Source organism: Acomys minous (genome assembly GCF_964271855.1).
Source record: "Acomys minous genome assembly, chromosome: 4".
NCBI classification, from domain to species: Eukaryota; Metazoa; Chordata; class Mammalia; order Rodentia; family Muridae; genus Acomys; species Acomys minous.
This window is the reverse complement of record NC_140486.1, coordinates 72,726,418-72,746,194: the sequence shown is the minus strand read 5'-3', so window position 1 is coordinate 72,746,194 and position 19,777 is coordinate 72,726,418. Positions and strand designations below refer to the sequence as shown.

The 19,777-nt window shown below is 43.3% G+C and overlaps 1 protein-coding gene across 7 annotated transcripts in view; it reads right to left on the bottom strand.

The window, feature by feature from the left end:
- Nucleotides 1-14,056, bottom strand: part of ESCO1 (establishment of sister chromatid cohesion N-acetyltransferase 1) — a 43,323-nt gene extending 29,267 nt beyond the window's left edge. For 3 of the 7 annotated variants that reach the window (XR_014779009.1, XM_084780719.1, XM_084780724.1), the window contains exons 1-4: nucleotides 13,662-13,818; nucleotides 8,615-8,717; nucleotides 6,041-8,175; nucleotides 253-364 (exon numbers count right to left, since the gene is read on the bottom strand). Coding sequence is in view for 6 of the 7 variants with exons in the window: in XM_084780719.1 (XP_084636845.1) it covers nucleotides 253-364; nucleotides 6,041-7,579 (1,651 nt within the window). In the remaining variant the exon portion in view is untranslated. The other 4 variants (XM_084780721.1, XM_084780720.1, XM_084780722.1 and 1 more) reach the window with 4 other exon arrangements.
- Between the last annotated feature and the right edge of the window lie 5,721 nt (nucleotides 14,057-19,777).

Below are 19,777 nucleotides of genomic sequence, written 5' to 3'. Positions count from 1 at the left end.
AAAACATAGATGCAGGCACGATGGCACATGCTTATAATCCCAGCACTCTGGAGGCAGGGGCAGGTGGATCTCTCGGAGTGAATCCAGGACAGCCAAGGCTACACAGAGAAGCCCTGTCTCAAAAAACCAAAAAACAAAACAACAAAAACACAGAAATGGCCAACAGGCCTATTTCTCAAGAATATTTTCTCTAATAGTAACAAATATGGCACAGAACACTGTAAAATTCAATTAAAAATTTCAAAGTATTACCTGAAAATTTTCTGTCTCCATCAATCTTTGCTTGACTGGGAAGAGTTGAGGCAGCAGCAGTGTTTTCTAATGGGCTATTCTCTACTTTAGACGCCGAACATAAACTGAAATTCTGAACACATAGAATTCCAACATTCTTAAGTCAACCTCTGAGACTTATCCTACTAGAACTGTTTTGAAGATAATACTTTATAACTGGAGTTATCCCCATAGCTACGCCTTCATGATCTGGCCACAGGTTACCATTTTAGCTTCAGTCCAGTCACCCCAGGCTAAATTTAAAGCATTTCACAGCATCTGTAATCCCAGCACTCAGGAGGCAAAGAGATGGGCAGGTCACTATTGGTTCAGGGCCATCCCAGTCTACATAGGGAATTCCAGGACAGCAAGGGTTACATAGTGAGACTGTCTATCAAAGCACCAGACCAACATTGTCTTCTATATTCACCTTGTTCTATGCTTTTCCTCAAGGTCCATGTCTGTACTGTTTGTACTACCCAGTATGGTACTCTACATCCACACCCAGACAAACATGTTAAAATGACAGACTAAGTAAAACACATTAAAATCGATTTTGCCTGTTTCTGCTCCATTAATACAATTAGATAATCTTTGTTTCATATTCAATTTCTATACAGTGCTAAACAGACTAGAGTTTTCTTTTCCTTTATAAAATTTCACCTTATCATTTAAGAATGAACCTCTCTTTTTTTTCAAATAGGGTGTGTGTGTGTGTGTATGTGTGTATGTGTGTGTGTGTGCACGCGCGCGCGCACGCGTGTGTGTTAGTTAGGAGGGTTCACATGAGGGCTGGGGCTAATGGAGTGCAGAAAAGGGTGTCTCAGACTGCCTGCTGTGAGCATCCTCATGTGGGGGCTGGAACCAAACTCAGTTCTTCTCCAGCAGTATGCATTCTTAGCCACTCATCTCTTCAGCCCATAACACTACTTTAAAACATGGGGTGGGGGGGGGGGGGGGAAGGTTGTTTTCTGAAATAACATTCAAAATGAAAGCCAGGTGTGGTGGCACATGACTATAATCCTAGCACACCCAGGAGGCTCAAACAGGAGGCTTCTAGGAGTTCAAGGCTGGTGTGGGCTCCATGGCAGGACCCTATCTCAAGTCACCATCATGCTTTTCCCTCCCCAAAATCAACTATACTGAAAAATTTTTAAATTATGTTTTTAAAAGATTTATTTATTACGTATACAGTGCTCTGACGGCATGTGTGCTTGCAGGCCAGAAGAGGGCACGCGATCTTATTATAGATGGTTGTGAGCCACCATGTGGTTGCTGGACCTCTGGAAGCCACTGAGCTTTAACATTCTTATCTGGAACTGAGGAAATGGCTCTGGTTAAAGTCCTTGTTGAGGAAATCTAAGAACCAGATTTAAGCTGAGTGTGGTAGCGCATGCCTTTAATCCCAGCACTTGGGAGGCAGAGGCAGGTGGATCTTTGTGAATTCGAGGCCAGCCTGGTCTACAAATTGAGTCCAGGACAGCCAAGACTACACAGAGAAACTCTGTCTCAAAAAAACAAAACAAAACAAGAATTACCAGAGCCTCTTAAATGCCATAAAATATGGCAGACCCCCTATAATTCTAAGCTCAGAATGCACGAGACAGGAGGTAGATTCCCCAGAGCACATATATGCAAACATGCATATATATACACACACATAAAATGGAAAGGGGGCTGGAGAGAGAACGCAGAAGTTTTAGAGCACTTCCTGCTCATCCAGAGAATCTGAGTCTAGTTCCTACAAGGCACATCCTGTGGCTCACAGCTGACTCCAGCTCATGGGAGGCACTTGCACACACAATGGCATTCACTTACAAAGTCACACATACACATAAATAAAATAAATATTTTTTTAAATGGAAGAGGAGCTGAAGAGCACTGGCTGCTCTTCCAGGGAATCTGAATTCAATTCCCAGCAACCCATGGCAGCTCACAACTGTCTGTAACTCCTGTTCCAGGGTATCTGACACCCACACACAGACATGCAGGAAAAACACCAACACATATAAAATTTAAAAATTAATTTAAAAATGGAGGAGCTGGGTGTGGTGGCACACACCTTTAGTCATAACACTCAAGGCAGAGGCACAAAGATCTGTGAGTTCGAGGCCAGTCTGGTCTACAAAGTAAGTATCAGGCCAGCCAGGTCTCACGGTGAGATGCTGATTTTTGTTGTGTTGTGTTTTAAAGAAGAAAATTTCAGATCTGAATAATTAAAGTTTGTTTGTATTCTATAAATAAGTCTGTCTGGATTTCTATTCAGTGCTAAGGATTGAGCCTATGGCCTTGTACATACTCGCATGCACTTTGCGAGTTGCATCCCAGGCCTAAATCTGGGTGAACGCTGAACAGCCATTCCTTCTTTAGTTTGTCATCCAATCATTTAGGTTACATCGCTCAAGTTACTTAAATATTCAAACCTTACTTTTCTTTTTGGGTTTTTGTTTTCTTTTGAGACAGGGTTTCTCTGTGTAGCCTTGGCTGTCCTGGATTCACTTTGTAGACAGGCTGCCCTCGAACTCACAGAGATCAGCCTGCCTCTGCCTCCGGGTCCTGGGATTAAAGGCATGCGCCACAGGAAGTGCCGCCTCTTCCATACAGGACCCTGATGCAGCAGGGACTCAGGCACGCTTGGAAATAAAATGGTGACTACCACTTATCTCAACCACTTAGGATAATGGGCACACTGCTCGTGTTAAAAATCGTGTTAAAAAAATTACAATCTGGGGATAGAGAGATTTCTTTCAAAGCTGTTAATACTCATGAATCAAATGCTTGTTGCACAAAACCAAATTCAAAAAGTTTTACATGTATACAAAATACTACTATTTATATAAAACTTAAAATATACCAGAAGCTAAGTATTCTTTGTACATATGTACATAAAACCATAAAAATAAAGTCAGAAGAGGTCAAGAAGCACATTTTACTAAAAAGGCCTAGAACAAATCCAGTCCCCTGCCTCACTTTCCAAGAAGCTGGGAATTCAGGTCTGTGTCCCAGATCGTTTGTTTTACTTTATCTAATCTGAAGTAGGTCTGTTTGTTTCTCATTTTCTCTAATATGAGTAGTAGATATGAGAGCAATATTTACTGCTATTAAATTCTAAATAGCCAAGGGGTTTTTTTTCCTTTTTCTTTTTCTTTTTCTTTTTTTTTTTTTTGGTTTTTTGAGACAGGGTTTCTCTGTGTAGTCCTGGCTGTCCTGGACTTGTTTTGTAGACCAGGCTGGCCTCGAACTCACAGCAATCCACCTGCCTCTGCTTCCTCAGTGCTGGGATTAAAGGCATGCGCCACCACCACCCAGCATATTCAAGAATTTCAAAAAGCAGAAAAGCTGGGCATGGTAGCGCACGCCTTTAATCCCAGCACTGGGGAGGCAGAGGCAGGTGGACTGCTGTGAGTTCCATGCCAGCCTGGTTTACATAGTGAATCCAGGACAGCCAAGGCTACACGGTGAAACCCTGTCTCAAAAAAAAAAAAAAGAAAAGAAAAAAATTTTTAACAGATCAAGACATTTCTAGGATTGTTCTTATAATGAAGAACTGCATAAACTCAAGGACTTCTCACTAAAATGGTGTTAGGAATAGGCAAACAGTGTATAAATGTTACTGTTCTATGCTGCGAAGACAAGAGCCTTTCTGACTGAGGCCCCATCCCAATGGCCACCCAGTGCACGTCCCAGTGATCATGAAGCCACTGCTGTGTGTGCTGCACATGTGCCACCATGCCCTTCCTGATGGACACCCTGAATGAAGTCACCCAGCTGTTTCTCAGTCCCCGGGCTAGTGGTTGGTTTTGATTTGTGTTAACTGTTGATACTTATTTACTGTATAAATATAATTTGTCATTTGTATCATGAAGAAAAAAAATTATTGTTCTAGTCCAGCTTGGTCCCAAAGAGCGGATTTGGTTTCTTGCCGTTCTCTTAAGCACCTCTTGCGCTTTGAAAAGTTAATTTGGAGTCACAACCCTAAATGAAAAACCACACCTCTCAAAAAGCCACATTTCCCTCACTGGATCTGGAACTAGACCTAGCGCATCAGTTAAGCAAGCAGCACATTAACTACACTCCCAGCCGCACAACTTGTTCATAATACGATTTGCTGCTGACTTCTCATTGCTGTCATTATCTATTAAACATTTGAAAGATCATCTTTTAGTTGGTGCTTTCATTTTCATTCAGACAGAAAATTTAATCTAAAGGCACCAACTGGTATTTGTTCTCTTTAGGTTCACTTTGGTTTTCTTTTCTTTTTCTTTCTTTCTTTTTTTTTTTTTTAATTCTATGTGTAGCACTGTCCTGGACTCTCACTTTGGTTTTCAATACAGTAACAATGGACACTGATTTTCACAGCTTTTGCATGAATCCAATCTCACTTAGGACTGTTGCCTACACTAGTGTCTCTATAAAGAATTTTAACCATTCTGGAAACTTTGGAATGATTTATGTCTATTAGCAATGACCACTTTGCTCCTGAGTTTTCCAGTGTTCAGGAGACCAGGGTGTGGCTTATGAGGAACTCTGTGCTAAGTTAGAACACTTGTCTTCTAGCTCTGAAATCCATCACCAAACATGACTTACTTCATGTTCTGCTCTCAGTTTTCTCATAAAATTAAATAATTAGTATACATTCACCTATATTGTAGAGAGCACCCAAGTTATACACATTTAATTGGTACCCCACAGGTAATTTACCAAAAAAAAGCTTCATCCACCTTTATAAATATTGAAAATAATTTTTCAAGGTACACATTACATATTACAGATATGGCACTCTGGCTCTCAATATTTTTTCATTTTTTCTTAATTTGGTAGATAAGAACTGCCAAGCTTACCGAAGACTCACTTCAGTTTGACCCTCAGCACCACTAAGGAAAAATAACACTACAATTCTTCTCTTAAAATAACGACTGATACCTTTAGAAATCCCCTTGCCCACTGTCCAAAACTGCTGTACAAATCAACACAAAGGTACTCTTTTAAAGGTAATTTAACTTTTATGCTTCTTCAAATAAACCAGAAGTTGTTTCATCACAATTAAAATCAGGGGGGTTGGAATGGGGAGGACTCACAGATGCCAGACAAGCATCTTCTGTTAGGCCGCATCTCCAACCCACACCTTACTACCTCAGAAAGGGGCACAAGGTCGAACTCTGAGGTTTTATTATGTGTGTGTGTGTTTGTTTGGCTTTTCGAGACAGGGTTTTTCTGTGTAGCCACCTGCCTCTGCCTTCTGAGTGCTAGTATTAAAGGTCTGTTCCACCACCCCCCTGCCTAAGTTCTAGGTTTTAAATCACTAAGAGATGTGCTTTCTGTTGCTATAATGAATTTAAAAATAAAAGGAACTACTACATCTGTGTGTTGATTTTTTGTTTTGTTTTGTTTTTTGAGACAGGGTTTCTCTGTGTAGCCTTGGCTGTCCTGGACTCACTTTGTAGACCAGGCTGGCCTCGAACTCACAGCGATCCGCCTGCCTCTGCCTCCCAAGTGCTGGGACTAAAGGCATGCACCACCACGCCCGTCCCTGTGTGTTGAATTTAAAGGCTAGAATTTCAGTTATGCGTCCCATACAATAAAAACAATTAAAGAGAAGGAGACAGGAGAAGCATACACATAAAGGGGAAACATTATAAGTTGTTCGGTTTCATCACTGTAAGACTGGGTTAGCAATTTTGTCAATTATTGAGGAGAAGTGTGTTTCAAATACTTAGTAAATATGGAGAAAGTGCTCAGGCCCTCTACTACACATAACAAAGATGGTTACCTGATCTGGTGCTGACTCATAAGAATGTTTCGTCTGATTATCCAATGTTGAGTCAGGAGAGGGTGTAATATGATTATCCAAATGACAATTTCCAGGAGCCCTTTCTGTGGCTTTATTAATTTTAATTGCAATATTATTTATTGTAACTTCTTCAGATTTAATTTCTTTCACTTTATCCTGTTGGCAAGTTACACCACCACGTGGCTTCATCTCTACCAATGCACTCTGAGACACTGGACGCAGCATTTCTAAAACTGGTGGCGAAAAGCCAGTTTGTAATAAGCCCAACTTAGGAGATACTTGAGAGTCCAATTTCTGTTGTTGCACAGAGTTAAATTTTGAGAGTTTAATTTTAGTCCAGCTGGAGTTCTTCTTAGTTGAGCTACTTATCCCATTTAGTACGCACTTGACAGGTTTTGTCTTCCGACTGGGAAAGAAGCGATTGCACTGCACGTCCTGGCCTGGCTCCTTGTGAGGGAGTGTTTGTCTTTCACCGTCAGTCCCTTCCCGCTTTTGTTCCACAGGCTTCTCCTCCTTCACACCGTCCACGTGTGATGACTCCTTTTTTACCTCTACAGTATCTGATTCAATCTCACCAGCAATTTCTTCACAAAGTTGGAGAATGCTACCTCGTTTGCTCTTTCCAGCTTGCTCCAATTCATGATCAGTACTTTGTTCAGGCACTAACGGCAGTGGAATTTGGGGGAATTTTGTGCTAATATTCACTTGTTTATGAGCTAATTTCCTCAGTTCATTCTTTTTAGAGACCACTGAAGTAGTTGCTTTTAGTTTCCTAATCTCAGAAGTTAGAGGCACAGGTTTTGTTTCTTCTTTTTTGATAGTGCTGTTCTGGAGGCCTTCTTCAGAGGCGGGGGTGCGCTGAGGGCTGCTAGCATAAGCTGTCTGATGCTGTACTTTGCGCTTTTTTCCTTTGGGAGAATTTATCACTTCATTCATAACTGAATTTCTGTCCTCCTTACAATCAGACTTTACTTCAAGCACCTTTCTTTTCACATGCTTCTGACTACCTTTAACTTTATTAGATTTACTTTGAGAACTGCTACACTGTTCTCTTCTTGTCAGTTGCAAACTCTGTTTAACTGCTTGGATTTGACCCTGAATCTCTCTACTGCGCAAAGACCTGGTTGAACACTCTGCCAACTGCTGTAGTCTCTGGGATCTCCGATTAAGCTGTTCATTTCCTTTGACGGTTCCAAGCGCTGACTGTTCCTGACATGATTTCTTCTTTTTTGTAGAGTCTTGTGATGGTCCCTTCAGAGTCACCACGTTTTTACTAGTGGATTTAGTAGCATCTCTGTCAGCTGCTGACGTTGACCTTGTGCTCATTCGTGTCCCCAGCTCAGACGCATGTGTTTTGCTTTTGTTGGCAGATCTGACTGGTGCCTTTACAGCTTCCTTGGAGCCTGATTTCTTTGCTAGACTGTTTTGAGAACTCTGATTTGCTAGTTCTAAATTCTCATCTTCATTTTCTTTAGTAACTTTGGAAGAATTTTCTTTTGATTTCTCCTGAATGGACATTATTCCTGAGTAATGTCTTCCTTTCTGAGGAGTTTTTGAGGACTGTGTCAAGGTAAGGTGCGGATGCTAAGTACTTAGTATTATTACTAAGGAGTAGATCTTAAAAATCAACTTTAACTTTAACTGATGGACATTTCCAACAAAAATACCAGGTTGTTTCAGGTAAGGATACTCTCTGCAATTCCTAAGACATGAGAAAAGCTGGCATAAATGCTGAAAGAAATTTGCTCTCTGCTGGATACGGAAATGGAAATCTGAAGAAAATTCTAATTTAATATTTTCAGAAGTCTTTATTTTTTTAATGAAAAACTTCATTCAGATCCAATTTGTTTTAATTACTTTTAGTTTGGGGCTTAATTACTAACCCTATTACTAGAGGAGTTATTTATCACTGACCTGTCTGCTTTGACAAAATTTCTGAGAACGTTTTTCTTCTGAAGTCTACAGCTACTGGACGTTGCTGCATTTGTGACATGTCTTATGGCTAACAGGTTTCTTTCCTTGTTTGCCAACTTTGCTGGTCTGTGGCTTCTAGATAATCTCCTTCGCTTAGTAAAGTACTCTATTGATATAGATTTCTTTTTGTGCTCCCATTTCTGAAAAATAAAAGACAGAAATTAAGTTTTATATAATGTAAGAAACTGATAATAATACCATGCAGGAAAACACCTCAATTTAAATAAAATTAAATTCCTTCTTTTAAAATATATAAGAATAACAATGAAGTCTCCCAAATACATTTTTCAGGCTTATTTTAAGTGTGTAAATACTCTGCCTGAACGTACGTGCACCACATGCATGCCTGGTGCCCACCGAGGGCAAAAAGGGACTGGATCCCCGGGACGGGCTGTGCTTATGATCTGGATGATTGGAAGCCAACGTGAGTACCGGGCACTGAACCTAAGTCCTCCGCAAGAGCAATAGTGTTCTAAACCACTGAGCCATCGCTCTAGCCCCTTCCAAATATATTCTTCAATAACTTATCTTATTAAAAAGAGATACTTAAAAATTAATTTATCCCTGTAATTTACTTACAGTTTTTTTCCCACAAGATAGAACTGATGTTTCAGCCACCATAACTCAAGAAAATCTGATAAAACCATTCCTTAAGACCGCTTCTTAACACATTATACAGCACCTAAAAGGGAATTAATTAAAACATTTAAAATGATAAAGATGTAATCATCCACTTACTTCTTATCAAATAACATCCTACAATTTTAATTCTACCCTGACCATCTGACTAACATTCACCAAAGCCCATTTTATACTATCTATACCCTGAAGTACTGTCTGGTGCATGCATCCATTGGAACAGTGTACATCCATTATATACTGTGGAAAAAAATTTTAAAATACAGAAAGCAATTCACAATGTAAACATCAAATCAATTAAACAAAACTGTATGAAGAAAAACTTCACACAAATGTAGAAAAAATGAAGCACATAACTAAAGCAGATTTCATTAAAAATATTAAGTAGGTAAACGGTAAGAAAATCTATGAACTAGAAAAATATGAAATAACAAAGCTGAAGTACAGAAGATTTTAGGCCAGGCGTGGTGATGCACGCTCCCGGTCTCAGTGCTTCTGGAGTGAGTTCCAGGCCAGCCTGCTCTATAAAGCCAACCCAGGACAGCCAAGGCCTTGGTACACAGTGAAACCTGGCTGAATAAAACAAAACAAAAAAAAGATATTAAGAGCTGGGAACACAGCTCACTTGGTGGAGTGATTTCCTGGAATGTACAAAGCCTTGCAGGACTTTGATTCCCAGAACCATAACATCAGGCATGGCGGTACAAGTCTGTAATCCCAGCACTGAGAAATAAGGGCAAGATAATCAAGTTCAAGGCCATCCTCAGGCTACAGGAAACCCTGTCTCAAATAATAAACAAACAAACAGAAATATGATATTAAAACTAAAGAACTAAAGGCCCAATGGTTACGAGCACTTATGGTTCTGGCAAAGAACCAAGGTTTGGTTCCCAGCACCCACACCAGGCAGCTCACAACCATCTTTGACTCCAGTTTGAGAGGATCTAATGTTCTCTGGCCTCTGTGTGCTGGGTTTAAGATCACATACGTGGGCTGCAGAGATGGCTCAGAGGTTAAGAGCACTGGCTGCTCTTCCAAAGGTCCTGAGTTCAATTCCCAGCACCCACATCGTGGCTCACAACCATCTATAATGAGATCTGGTGCCTTCTTCTGACCTGTAGGCGTAGGCATAAAAATAAATCTTAAAAAAAAAAAAAGAAGAGGTGTGGTAGCGGCGCACTCCTTTAATGCCAGCACTTGTGAGGCAGAGGCAGGCGGATCGCTGTAAGTTCAAGGCGGCTTGATAGAAATTATTAGAAGCAGATGGCATGGGATTGGGGCAGGTATCCTATGCAAAGTAGTTTAGGGGATTAATATGTGCCCTGCCCCAGGTTAACTAAGGCTATTTTAAAATATAGCAGGCAGGCCTGGCGTGGTGGCACACGCCTTTAATCCCAGCACTTGGGAGGCAGAGGCAGGTGGATCGCTGTGAGTTCGAGGCCAGCCTGGTCTACAAAGTGAGTCTAGGACAGCCAAAGGTATCACAGAGAAACCTTGTCTCGAAAAACCAAAAATAAATAAATAAATAAAAATAAAATATAGCAGGTGTCTGTGCCTTGATTGATTGCTGGCAGGTTAGAGAATACTGCCACAATAATTATAGACCTAATAATACACATTATTAAGCCATACTGATAAACTAACCACAATATCCAGGGCACCCGGAATTACATAGTGAAATCCTGTCTTGAAAAATAAACAAAAAACAATCAGAATCACAATAAACTGTCTTGATGTCAACATTACAAGCAAGAAAATTCAAAATCCTGAAGAAAAGTTTTGCTCTAAGTCTTTATAAAACAAAGCTGTTTTCAGCTATGTCAGTATGTTCTAGCACTTAGAAGAAGCAGGTGAGATCTCAAGGCCAGCCTGGTCTACATAGGCATCGCTAGTTCCAGGACAGCCAGGACTACCTGGTGAGACCTCGTCTCTACATAAGTAAGAAAAATAAGAGGGAGAGTAAGACAACCTCCAGAATCTACACGTCATTCCCATGCACACATATAAACAGGTAAACACATATACTACACACACAAAGACAAATTAGAAATTATAAATACCAGATTTCAAAGATTCTTTTGTTTTCCAAGACAGCATTTCTCTGCATAGCCTTGGCTGTCCTGGAACTCAGTCTGTTGACTCAGAGATCTGCCTGCCTCTGCCTCCCCACTTTACAGAGATACTCACATAAATGCATAGATACATAAAATCACAAAATTCATTTCAATATCATATCAATAAAAACTAACTACCTCAATAAGTATCATTCTAACACTATTGGTATCATTGATGAAAAGTATACAATAGAATATCATGCAACTGTGTCAAAGAAGGACAAAATTCAGCTTAATTCTCAGCAAATACAAGCTTTTCATATACCAAGCCACAGGCTGATTTTAAATTTATTTATTTTAGACAGTCTTACCATGTTCTTAGTTACTATTCTAGTGCTGTGAACAGGTACATAAACAAAGCAACTCCTATCAAACAGAGTGTTGATACTGCTTACATTGTCAGAGTCTTAGCCCATTATCCTCATGCGAGGAATATGGCTGCACACAGGCAGGTGCTGGAGCAGCAGCTGAGAGCTACATCCTGACTGGCAGGCAAAGAAGAGGGACAGACTCTGCCTTAGTATGAGCCCTTAAGACCTCAAATTCCACCCCCCAGGGACACACTTCCTCTAACAAGGACTCCTCCTAATCCTATCAAAAACCACTCCCTTATCTATGGGGGTCCTTATTCAAACCACCACACCACTTAATTTTGTTTGACAAAACAGAGATCTGCCTCAGGAGTGCTAGGTTTAAAGCTGTGTACCACCAGCTGGGAGTGGTGGTGCACACCTTTAATCCCAGCACTAGGGAGGCAGAGGCAGGTGGACCTCTGTGAGTTCGAGAAAGTCTCAGAAAAACAAAAAACCAAAACAACAACAATCCCAGCAATTGCTGGGCGTGATGGCACACACATTAAATCCCAGCACTCGGGAGGCAGAGACAGGCGCATCACTGTGAGTTCCAGGCCAGCCAGAGCTGTTATACAGAGAAACCCTGTCTCAGGGAGGGGGAGGGGGAAACCCCCCAGCAATTCAGAGGTGGAAACAGGATGCTCAAAAGTCAAGGTCATGCTATGCTAAAGACTTGGTCCCAAAAGAAAAAACAATTCTATAGACATGCAAATCATGTACAAAAGCCAAAGGACAACTCCCAGGTGTGGTGGCACTGGTCTCTATTCTCAGCACTCAGGAGTCAGAAGCAGATCACTATAACTTCAAGGCCAGCCTGGTCTATAAATGGACTCCAGGCCAGCTAAGGCTACACAGAAAAACCCTGTCTTGAAGAAAGAAAGAAAAAAAGAAATTAGAGACTGAGAGACAAACAGACAAAAAGAAAATCAGGCCAGGTGTGCTAGACTCGCTTTTAATCCCAGCATTCATGTGTGCCCATACCCCATGTAAAACACAGAGAAGCTAAATACAGCTTAGTTCACTGAAACCCTGATCACATCAAGTCAAGTCGTATTTCACCAAGTTTCTTATTTTTGGTCCTAGAGACTGAACCTAGAGCGTTGCCCATGTTGAGCTATATACACAGAACCAACCCCCTAGTCCGTTCCTATATTTAGTTATTTATGTGAATATATACTGTGGACAGCCGAGCCTTCGAGTCAGTTCTCTGCTTCCACGAGATCAGAGATTAAACTTATCAACCTTTTTCAGAAGCAACCTTTTTTTTTTTTTTTTTTTTTTTTTTTTGGCCTTTTGAGGCAAGGTTTCTCTGTGTTGTCCTGGCTGTCCTGGACTCACTTTGTAGACCAGGCTGGCCTTGTACTCACAAAGATCCACCTGCCTCTGCCTCCCAAGTGCTGGGATTCAAGGCTTGTACCACCACTCCAAGGTAGCAGCAACCTTTTTTACCAAATGAATCATCTCAACTCGTCATTCCTACTTTGTAAAAATTATTTAGATGTGGGGGGTGAGAAGGAGAGGTCACAGCTTATTTTTTTCACCAAATAAGATACTGTTTTGTGCTGAGCATACTGGTGCTCGCCTTTAATCACAGCTCTGAGGAGGCAGAGGCAGGCGGATCAGTGTTCGAGGCCAGCCTGGACTATATGGTGAGTCTCTGAAAAGGGAAAAGGAAAAAAGAAAGCTGTTTTGTAATTTGTAATGCCACTTAGGTGCAGTAGGCTGCCACTGGTTCCTGCTACAAGAAACTGATTTCAGCTGACTTCTTAAATCTTCCTGCACTTACCTCCTACTACCGCTCCCACGACCACCACTATAAAATTCTGTACCCGTCGGATTTCACGAGGCACCATTTAGTGGCGGTGTGCGGGGACCCGATTTCTGGCCTTTGGGCGACCCAGACAGGTTACTCTGCCTACCCAAAAATAAACCCTCGCTAGAATCTCACGAACAGAGATCAAAATCTAAGACCCATTCACTTCCGCTCTCGCCTCCCTACCGACACAAAACTTCTCCGGGGCCCTCAGAGGACCTATTTCTACCTGTGCTCCGGCCCCATCTCCAGCCCGCGTTATTTCCCGAGGCTGGGAACCGGGCCGACGCTCCCCTCCAAGGTGAGGAGGAGGCGCCGGGATTCCCGACATCCCGCCCGCTGGCTGCAGGGCCTCGGGGCTCAGGAGCCGCAGCCCCGCAGCCCCGCAGCCGCAGGACGACGGCGAGCAGCGGCGGAAGGAAGGAGGGCGGCCGGGGGCGGGGACCAGGCCCGGGCCACCTGCGGGTCGGAGCGCAGGCTGTCCGCGGTCGCCATGGCCGCACGCCGCCTCCCGCCGTCCGAGCAGCCCAGGTCCTCCCTAGCTCTGACAGCCGGCCAGCGGCGGCGGCAGGTGACGCGCGGCCGCCCGCCCCAGGCACCGGCAGCGGCGGCGGCGCGACACCGAGGGCGGGACGGAAGGACGGCCGTCCGCGGCGGGTCCGCGGGGGCTGGCGGAGGGCGGCGCGGCCGCGGGGATGCCCACGTACCTTCCCGCCGCGCGGCCGCCGTCCCGCCGGAGCCCGCAGGCTGCTCACATCCGGGTACCCCGCGACACTCAGCTGCTCCTGCCGCGGCCGTCGCCGCCCCGCGGCACAAACACCAAACTTCCGGCGGCGGCGGCGGCGACGCCTCTCCCGTCAGATGGGAGTTACCTGGGGCCGTCGTGGGTGCGCTTGCGCGGCGCTTCTCCTCGGGCCCCCAGACAGCTCAGCTGACTCGCCCGGAAGACGAAGATGGCCGCCACGCTCTCTGCGTGTCACGCAGTTTTGTTTTTTTGTTTTTGTTTTTTTTTTTCACTCGGGCCGAGACAGCTGGGCGTCGGGGAAAGGCGAGCGGGCGTCCACACTCAGCGCAGGCGCGGTGGGAGGCCTCGCGTGCGCGCCTCCGCGGGTGGGCGGGCGGCGGGGCGGTCGCAGCGCCCCCTGTGGGCGGCGGCTCGTCCTTGGCTCCGGCCATGCTCCCGCTTTGGGGCGGGTTTGATGGCTCCGAGGGAGAGAGCGCTTGCGGTCCATTATACACCTGAGTTGGACCCGGGCGAGCCACGTGGTGGAAGAAGAGAACTGACTCAGGCAAATTGTCAGCCATGGCGTATGCTCCCACTCACATGAATGAGATATCTAATAATTATGTAAAACCCTTTTTAAGTAAACTTGCTCAGGCCCCAGAAGTTGATGATTTGCTACATGGTTCCACCACTTTCTGTAGGATCTATTCCAAGAGCCTTATGGTTGGTTGGTTTTCTGAGACAGGGTTTCTCTGTGTTGCTTTGGCTGTCCTAGACTCACTTTGTAGACCAGGCTGGCCTCGAACTCACAGTGATCTGCCTGCCTCTGCCTCCCAAGTGCTGGGATTAAAGGCGTGCACCACCACACCCGGCTACCCTAAAAAAAACACGGGGGGGGGGGGGGGAGGAATTAAATGGCCATTCTCCTTTTCTCCAAACTACACTACAGCTCACAAGGACTCATCTTTTTTTTTTCTTACTTATCCTTTCTTTACCAATTTATTTTATTTTATTTATTTATTTATTTGGTTTTTCAAGACAGGATCTCTGTGTGTAACCTTGTTAGTGATGGCACACACCTTTGGGTTTTTTTATTTAATTTATTCAGATTACAGCTCAATTGTTATCCCATCTTTTTGGTTTGGTTTGGTTTGTTTGTTTTTATTTAATTAATTTATTCAGATTACGGTGGTACACACCTTTAATCCCAGCACTTAGGAGACAGTGGCAGGCAGATCTCTGTGAGTTCAAGGCCAGCCTGGTCTATAAAGTGAGCTATAGGACAGCCAGGGCTACACACAGAGAAACCTTGTCTTGGGGAGAAAAAAGAACAAAAAACAAAAATAAGAGCCAAAGTAGTTGTTTGGGGTTTGTTTTGTCTTTTTGGGTTTTTTGTTTGTTTGGTTGGTTGGTTTTGGTTTTGGTTTGTTTTTCTAAACAGGGCCTCTCTGTGTAGCCCTGGCTTGCCTGTACTCACTTTGTACACCAGACTGGCCTTGAACTCACAGCAATCCACCTGCCTCTGCCTCCCTGAGTGCGCCTGCCCCTACAGGGATGTACTTCTTCCTACAAGGCCACATACCTAATAGTGCCACTATATGCCTATGGAGGCTGTCTTCTCTCACATCACCACAGGTTGAGTCCAGCTGAGGCACCTGGAAAAGACACTCTCCAACCTATTAAGCGGCCTACAGGCTGTGCAGAGTGTTCCAGGTTCCCAGATTTGTGAGCTGTCACCCGAGCCAGGATGAACTTTGGTGATGCACTCACAATGATCCACCTGCCTCTGCCTCCCTAGTGCTGGGATTAAAGGCATGCACCACCACACCTGACCCGATTTTTTTTTTTAATGTTTGATAATCAAAATAAAAAATTATTCAGATCGCATCTGTTTGAAATGATTAAAATCTATAAGCAATGTTTTCAAGTCTTCTTTGCTATCATAACTGGAAGCTGTTGGGGAGCCAGCTGATCTCAGGCTGACCTGAAACTCAAGGATCAATTTCTGTCAGCAGGACACCACAGTGCTCCCCTCTGTAAGTGCTACAGCTCTGAGGGGAAAGTATCCTGGCTGTTGGGAGCCAAGGAATACTACAAAGTCACACTGCACAACAAACCGCACAAGAATACAGGAGGGCAGCTGCCTCTGCAAGGGAGAGAAGCCGCAGAGAACTGAGTGGAAGGTGGGCTTATACAGGGTGTCTTGGGAATGCGGTTTTCCAGGGTGGGGATTGGTGGGATTTCAAGTCCTGGAAGTGTGTACCTTTTACTCTTTTTCTGCATTCATTTCTAAGTAGGCTCTTCTGAAAACTGGACAAAGATTACTTAAGCCCAGTGGAAACTGATCTCAGGAGAAAGTTCTGGTTGGTTCAGCTTTGCTTGAAACAAAGGCTGTGCCCTACAAGTCTCTCCTCTGCCTAAACTAAGGACTATGAATCTATCACTTTTCCTCAATGACTCCAAACTGGTTTTTGTGTTTTGAGATGGGGTCTCATGTAGCTTAGGTTGCCCTGGAACTCACTGGGTAGCTGAAGATGCCCTTCTGATCTTTCTGCCCTTATCTCCTGACATATAACACCACAGCCAGTTTATGCTGAACTGAAGGACAGGGAGCCTGTGTATGCCAGGCAAAGTCTGCCAATTGAGCAGCTCAAGATGGAGTTCCTTGTACTTACTTATAATGATAACACCCAGTTCTTTAAATAGGAGCATGGTGCCCCCACTCATCACCTCGTTTCCTTATTCTTTTTATTTCTTGTGACCAATATAATTGCCACAGCATACAAAACCTCTACTAACTCACAGAGGGCAGAACAGTCCCACTTTCCTACCGGCTCTATTGCTAGCAGCAAATAGAGGGTTTACTCTGTTCAACCCTTGCTGTCTTCACTTCAGTGCACACAACAGTTTCATATTGTGATAAAGCAAGAAATTTGTTGTTGTTCTCTGTGTAGCCCTGGCTATGGTAGAACTCACTCTGTAGACCAGGCTGGCCACGAACTCACAAAGATCCACCTGCCTCTCCTAGAGTACTGGGATTACAGGCATGTGCCACCGTGCCCGGCTTTTAAGAAATTCTTTTTTTAAAAGTTAAAGGCTGCAGTGGTATTCTTGTTATTGTCCGTCTTTACCTTGCACTGTACAAAAAAAAAAAATCAAGCTACAAAATAAAAACATGGTATTAACTGATGATGGCTTTTTTTTTTTAAGACAGGGTTTCTCTATTTGACAATCCTGGCTGTCCTGGAACTTGCTTTTTGTAGGCCAGAGATCTTCCTACCTAAGTGCTGGGATTAAAGGAGTGCAGCACTACTCACAACTGACAATGACTTTTCTTTCTTTTTTCTTTATACCTCCTTCCCTCTGTCCCTCACTTCTCTCTCTCTCTCTCTCTCTCTCTCTCTCTCTCTCTCTCTCGTGCTTGTTTTCAAGACAGGGTTTCTCTGCATAGCCTTGGCTGTCCTGGAATTCACTCTGTAGACCAGGCTGGCATGGAACTCAGAGATCCTCCTGCCTCTGCCTTTGCCTCTGCCTCTGCCTCTGGAGTACCAGGATTGAAGCTATCTGTCACCACTGCTGACAATAACATTTCAATTTGACATCTGAGAGACTCAACACTAGCATATTGATGATCATATATAGTTATTTATTTATGCTGGGCCCACAGAGCTGAGAGAGACTGAGTAGGTTTTAGCTCGATTATGAGTACATGTACAAACATCTGAAGAGTGAGACTGATGAGCTAGCTACAAGACTTACATATTCCTATATTACTGAGCAGAGAAGAGACAGATGAAAAGGGAAGTGGGAACCCAAGTGGAAAGGCATTGGGGACAATCAGGGGGACCAGCTGCTTAATACTGGCCTCACTGTCCTGAATGATATGCACATCTTCTTCCTTATAAGGCATACATTTTAATGGGAAGGCATTTCATTGTTTTTGAATATTAATCAAGGATGATAGATGTATCTTGACATTACTGAAACCATCTTGAGTGATAACTATCACAATTACCCCTGAGATACCTAGTCAGTTTTCCAGCATAAAATAGACAAACTCATGAGGTGATTGAAGCTTTATGACCGGACCTTGGCCTAAGAATGAGCCTGGTGCTGAATAGCTTGAAATAAATTAGTTATAATCCGATTGGGTGAAATCTCTTTTTATGGGGAGGGGAATGCTTAAGATAGAGTCTACAGTACAGGATGGTCCCAAACTTGCATCACCATGCCGACCTCTGAAGTAACTTTTGCCCTGTCTTATAACCCACATATCTTCTTTTTAAAAATATTTACTTATTATTATTATGTATTGAGTGTTCTTCCTGCATGTACACCTGTAGGCCAGAAGAGGACATCAGATCACATTACAGATGGCTCTGAACCACCATGTGGTTGCTGGGAATTGAACTCAGGACCTTTGGAAGAGCAGGCGGCGCTCTTAGCCACTGAACCATCTCTCTAGCCCCCCACATATCTTCTAACCCAAATCTTAAGGACCTCTGTGGTTTTCTTTTTTTTTTTTTTTTTTTTTTTTTTTGGTTTTTCGAGACAGGGTTTCTCTGTGTAGCCTTGCCTGTCCTGGACTCGCTTTGTAGACCAGGCTGGCCTTGAACTCACAGCGATCCACCTGCCTCTGCCTCCCGAGTGCCCTCTGTGGTTTTCTTGATGCCAAGGAGCATGCTTCTATTGCAAGTCACCCATAAACAGCACACTGCAGTTCTGGACTTGCCTGCCTCCTTCAATCTCATAGACCATTGTGACCAGTTCCCATACACTGGGACAGGGCTGTTTTGGAAAAAATGCACATTATGTCAAGGCAGTGGTATGGATACTGGAGAGGGCAGTAAACAGTTGTATTTTCTTGCTTTCTGACACTACCGTCTCCTGAAAGCAGTAAATAATACATTCTGAGGATCAAATATGGTAATAATATCCAAACTTCTTGTGATAGTGGAAATTATCTGCACTGTAATCAGAGACATATATAGATGTTGAGTAACTGCATTTATCAGTGTTAGTGCTAGATTATTTTTTATCCTTATTTATTACTTTTGTTGAGGCTTGTTCCTTTTGGCATAACTATAGCCATTTTTGTTTCAGGCCCACCAGCCACATCATCTCAGCTTCTTGCTGACATGTAAGAATCTCTGTACAAGGTCAGGTTGACCTAAACTATGTTTATATTCAGTGAGAAGCTCTGAGGCCTTGTTTCTAGAAAGTCCCCACCATAAGCACAGCTGGCCCCAACTGGCAGGCACACTTCCAAGGTCAGCTAGAACTGCTTGTTAGCAAAATAACTTGAGTCAGAGCTGACCACCACCTCACTTACCTCACAGGAGACCAATTGCTTAAAGGTTAGCTGATAATACTTTGTCTAGTTGTCCAAAATGTATTATAATATATTACTGCTCCCCCTATACACTTGGTTTTCCTATTTAAAAAAATACTGCCTTAAGAACAGGTCAATGTCACAGCTTGGCTCCTAACTCTACTCTGTGTCCCTAATCATGGTTAGTACTGGGGTGTGTATTCATTAAACCATCCCTCCCTAACTGAGATTGCTGTCTGAATGGTTTGTGCAGCTTCCTCTGGACCCTAACATTTTTATTTATTATCATCTTTATTGCAAATAAGGAGTTGATTTTTTTTTTTCGAGACAGGGCTTCTCTGTGTAGCCTTGGCTGTCCTAGACTCACTTTGTAGACCAGGCTGGCCTCGAACTCACAGCGATCCGTCTGCCTCTGCTTCCCAAGTGCTGGGATTAAAGGTGTGCACCATTGCATTTTATTACTTAACTTTAACTTAAGTAGCCATATACTTTTTTTTTTAAGTCAAAAGACTTACTATATAATGAAGGGTGTATTTAAAACTCTGTCCTAGGGCTAGAAAGATGGCTCAGTGGATAAGAACACTGTCCGCTTTTCCGGAAGTCCTTAGTTCAATTCCCAGCAACCACATGGTGACTCACAACCATCTATATTAGAATCTGATGCTCTTTTCTGGTATGCAGGTACACATGCAGCTAGAGCAGTTATACATAAAATAAAATCTTTAAGAAAAAAACAAAACAAAAAAAACTTCTGTCCTAAACCAGGC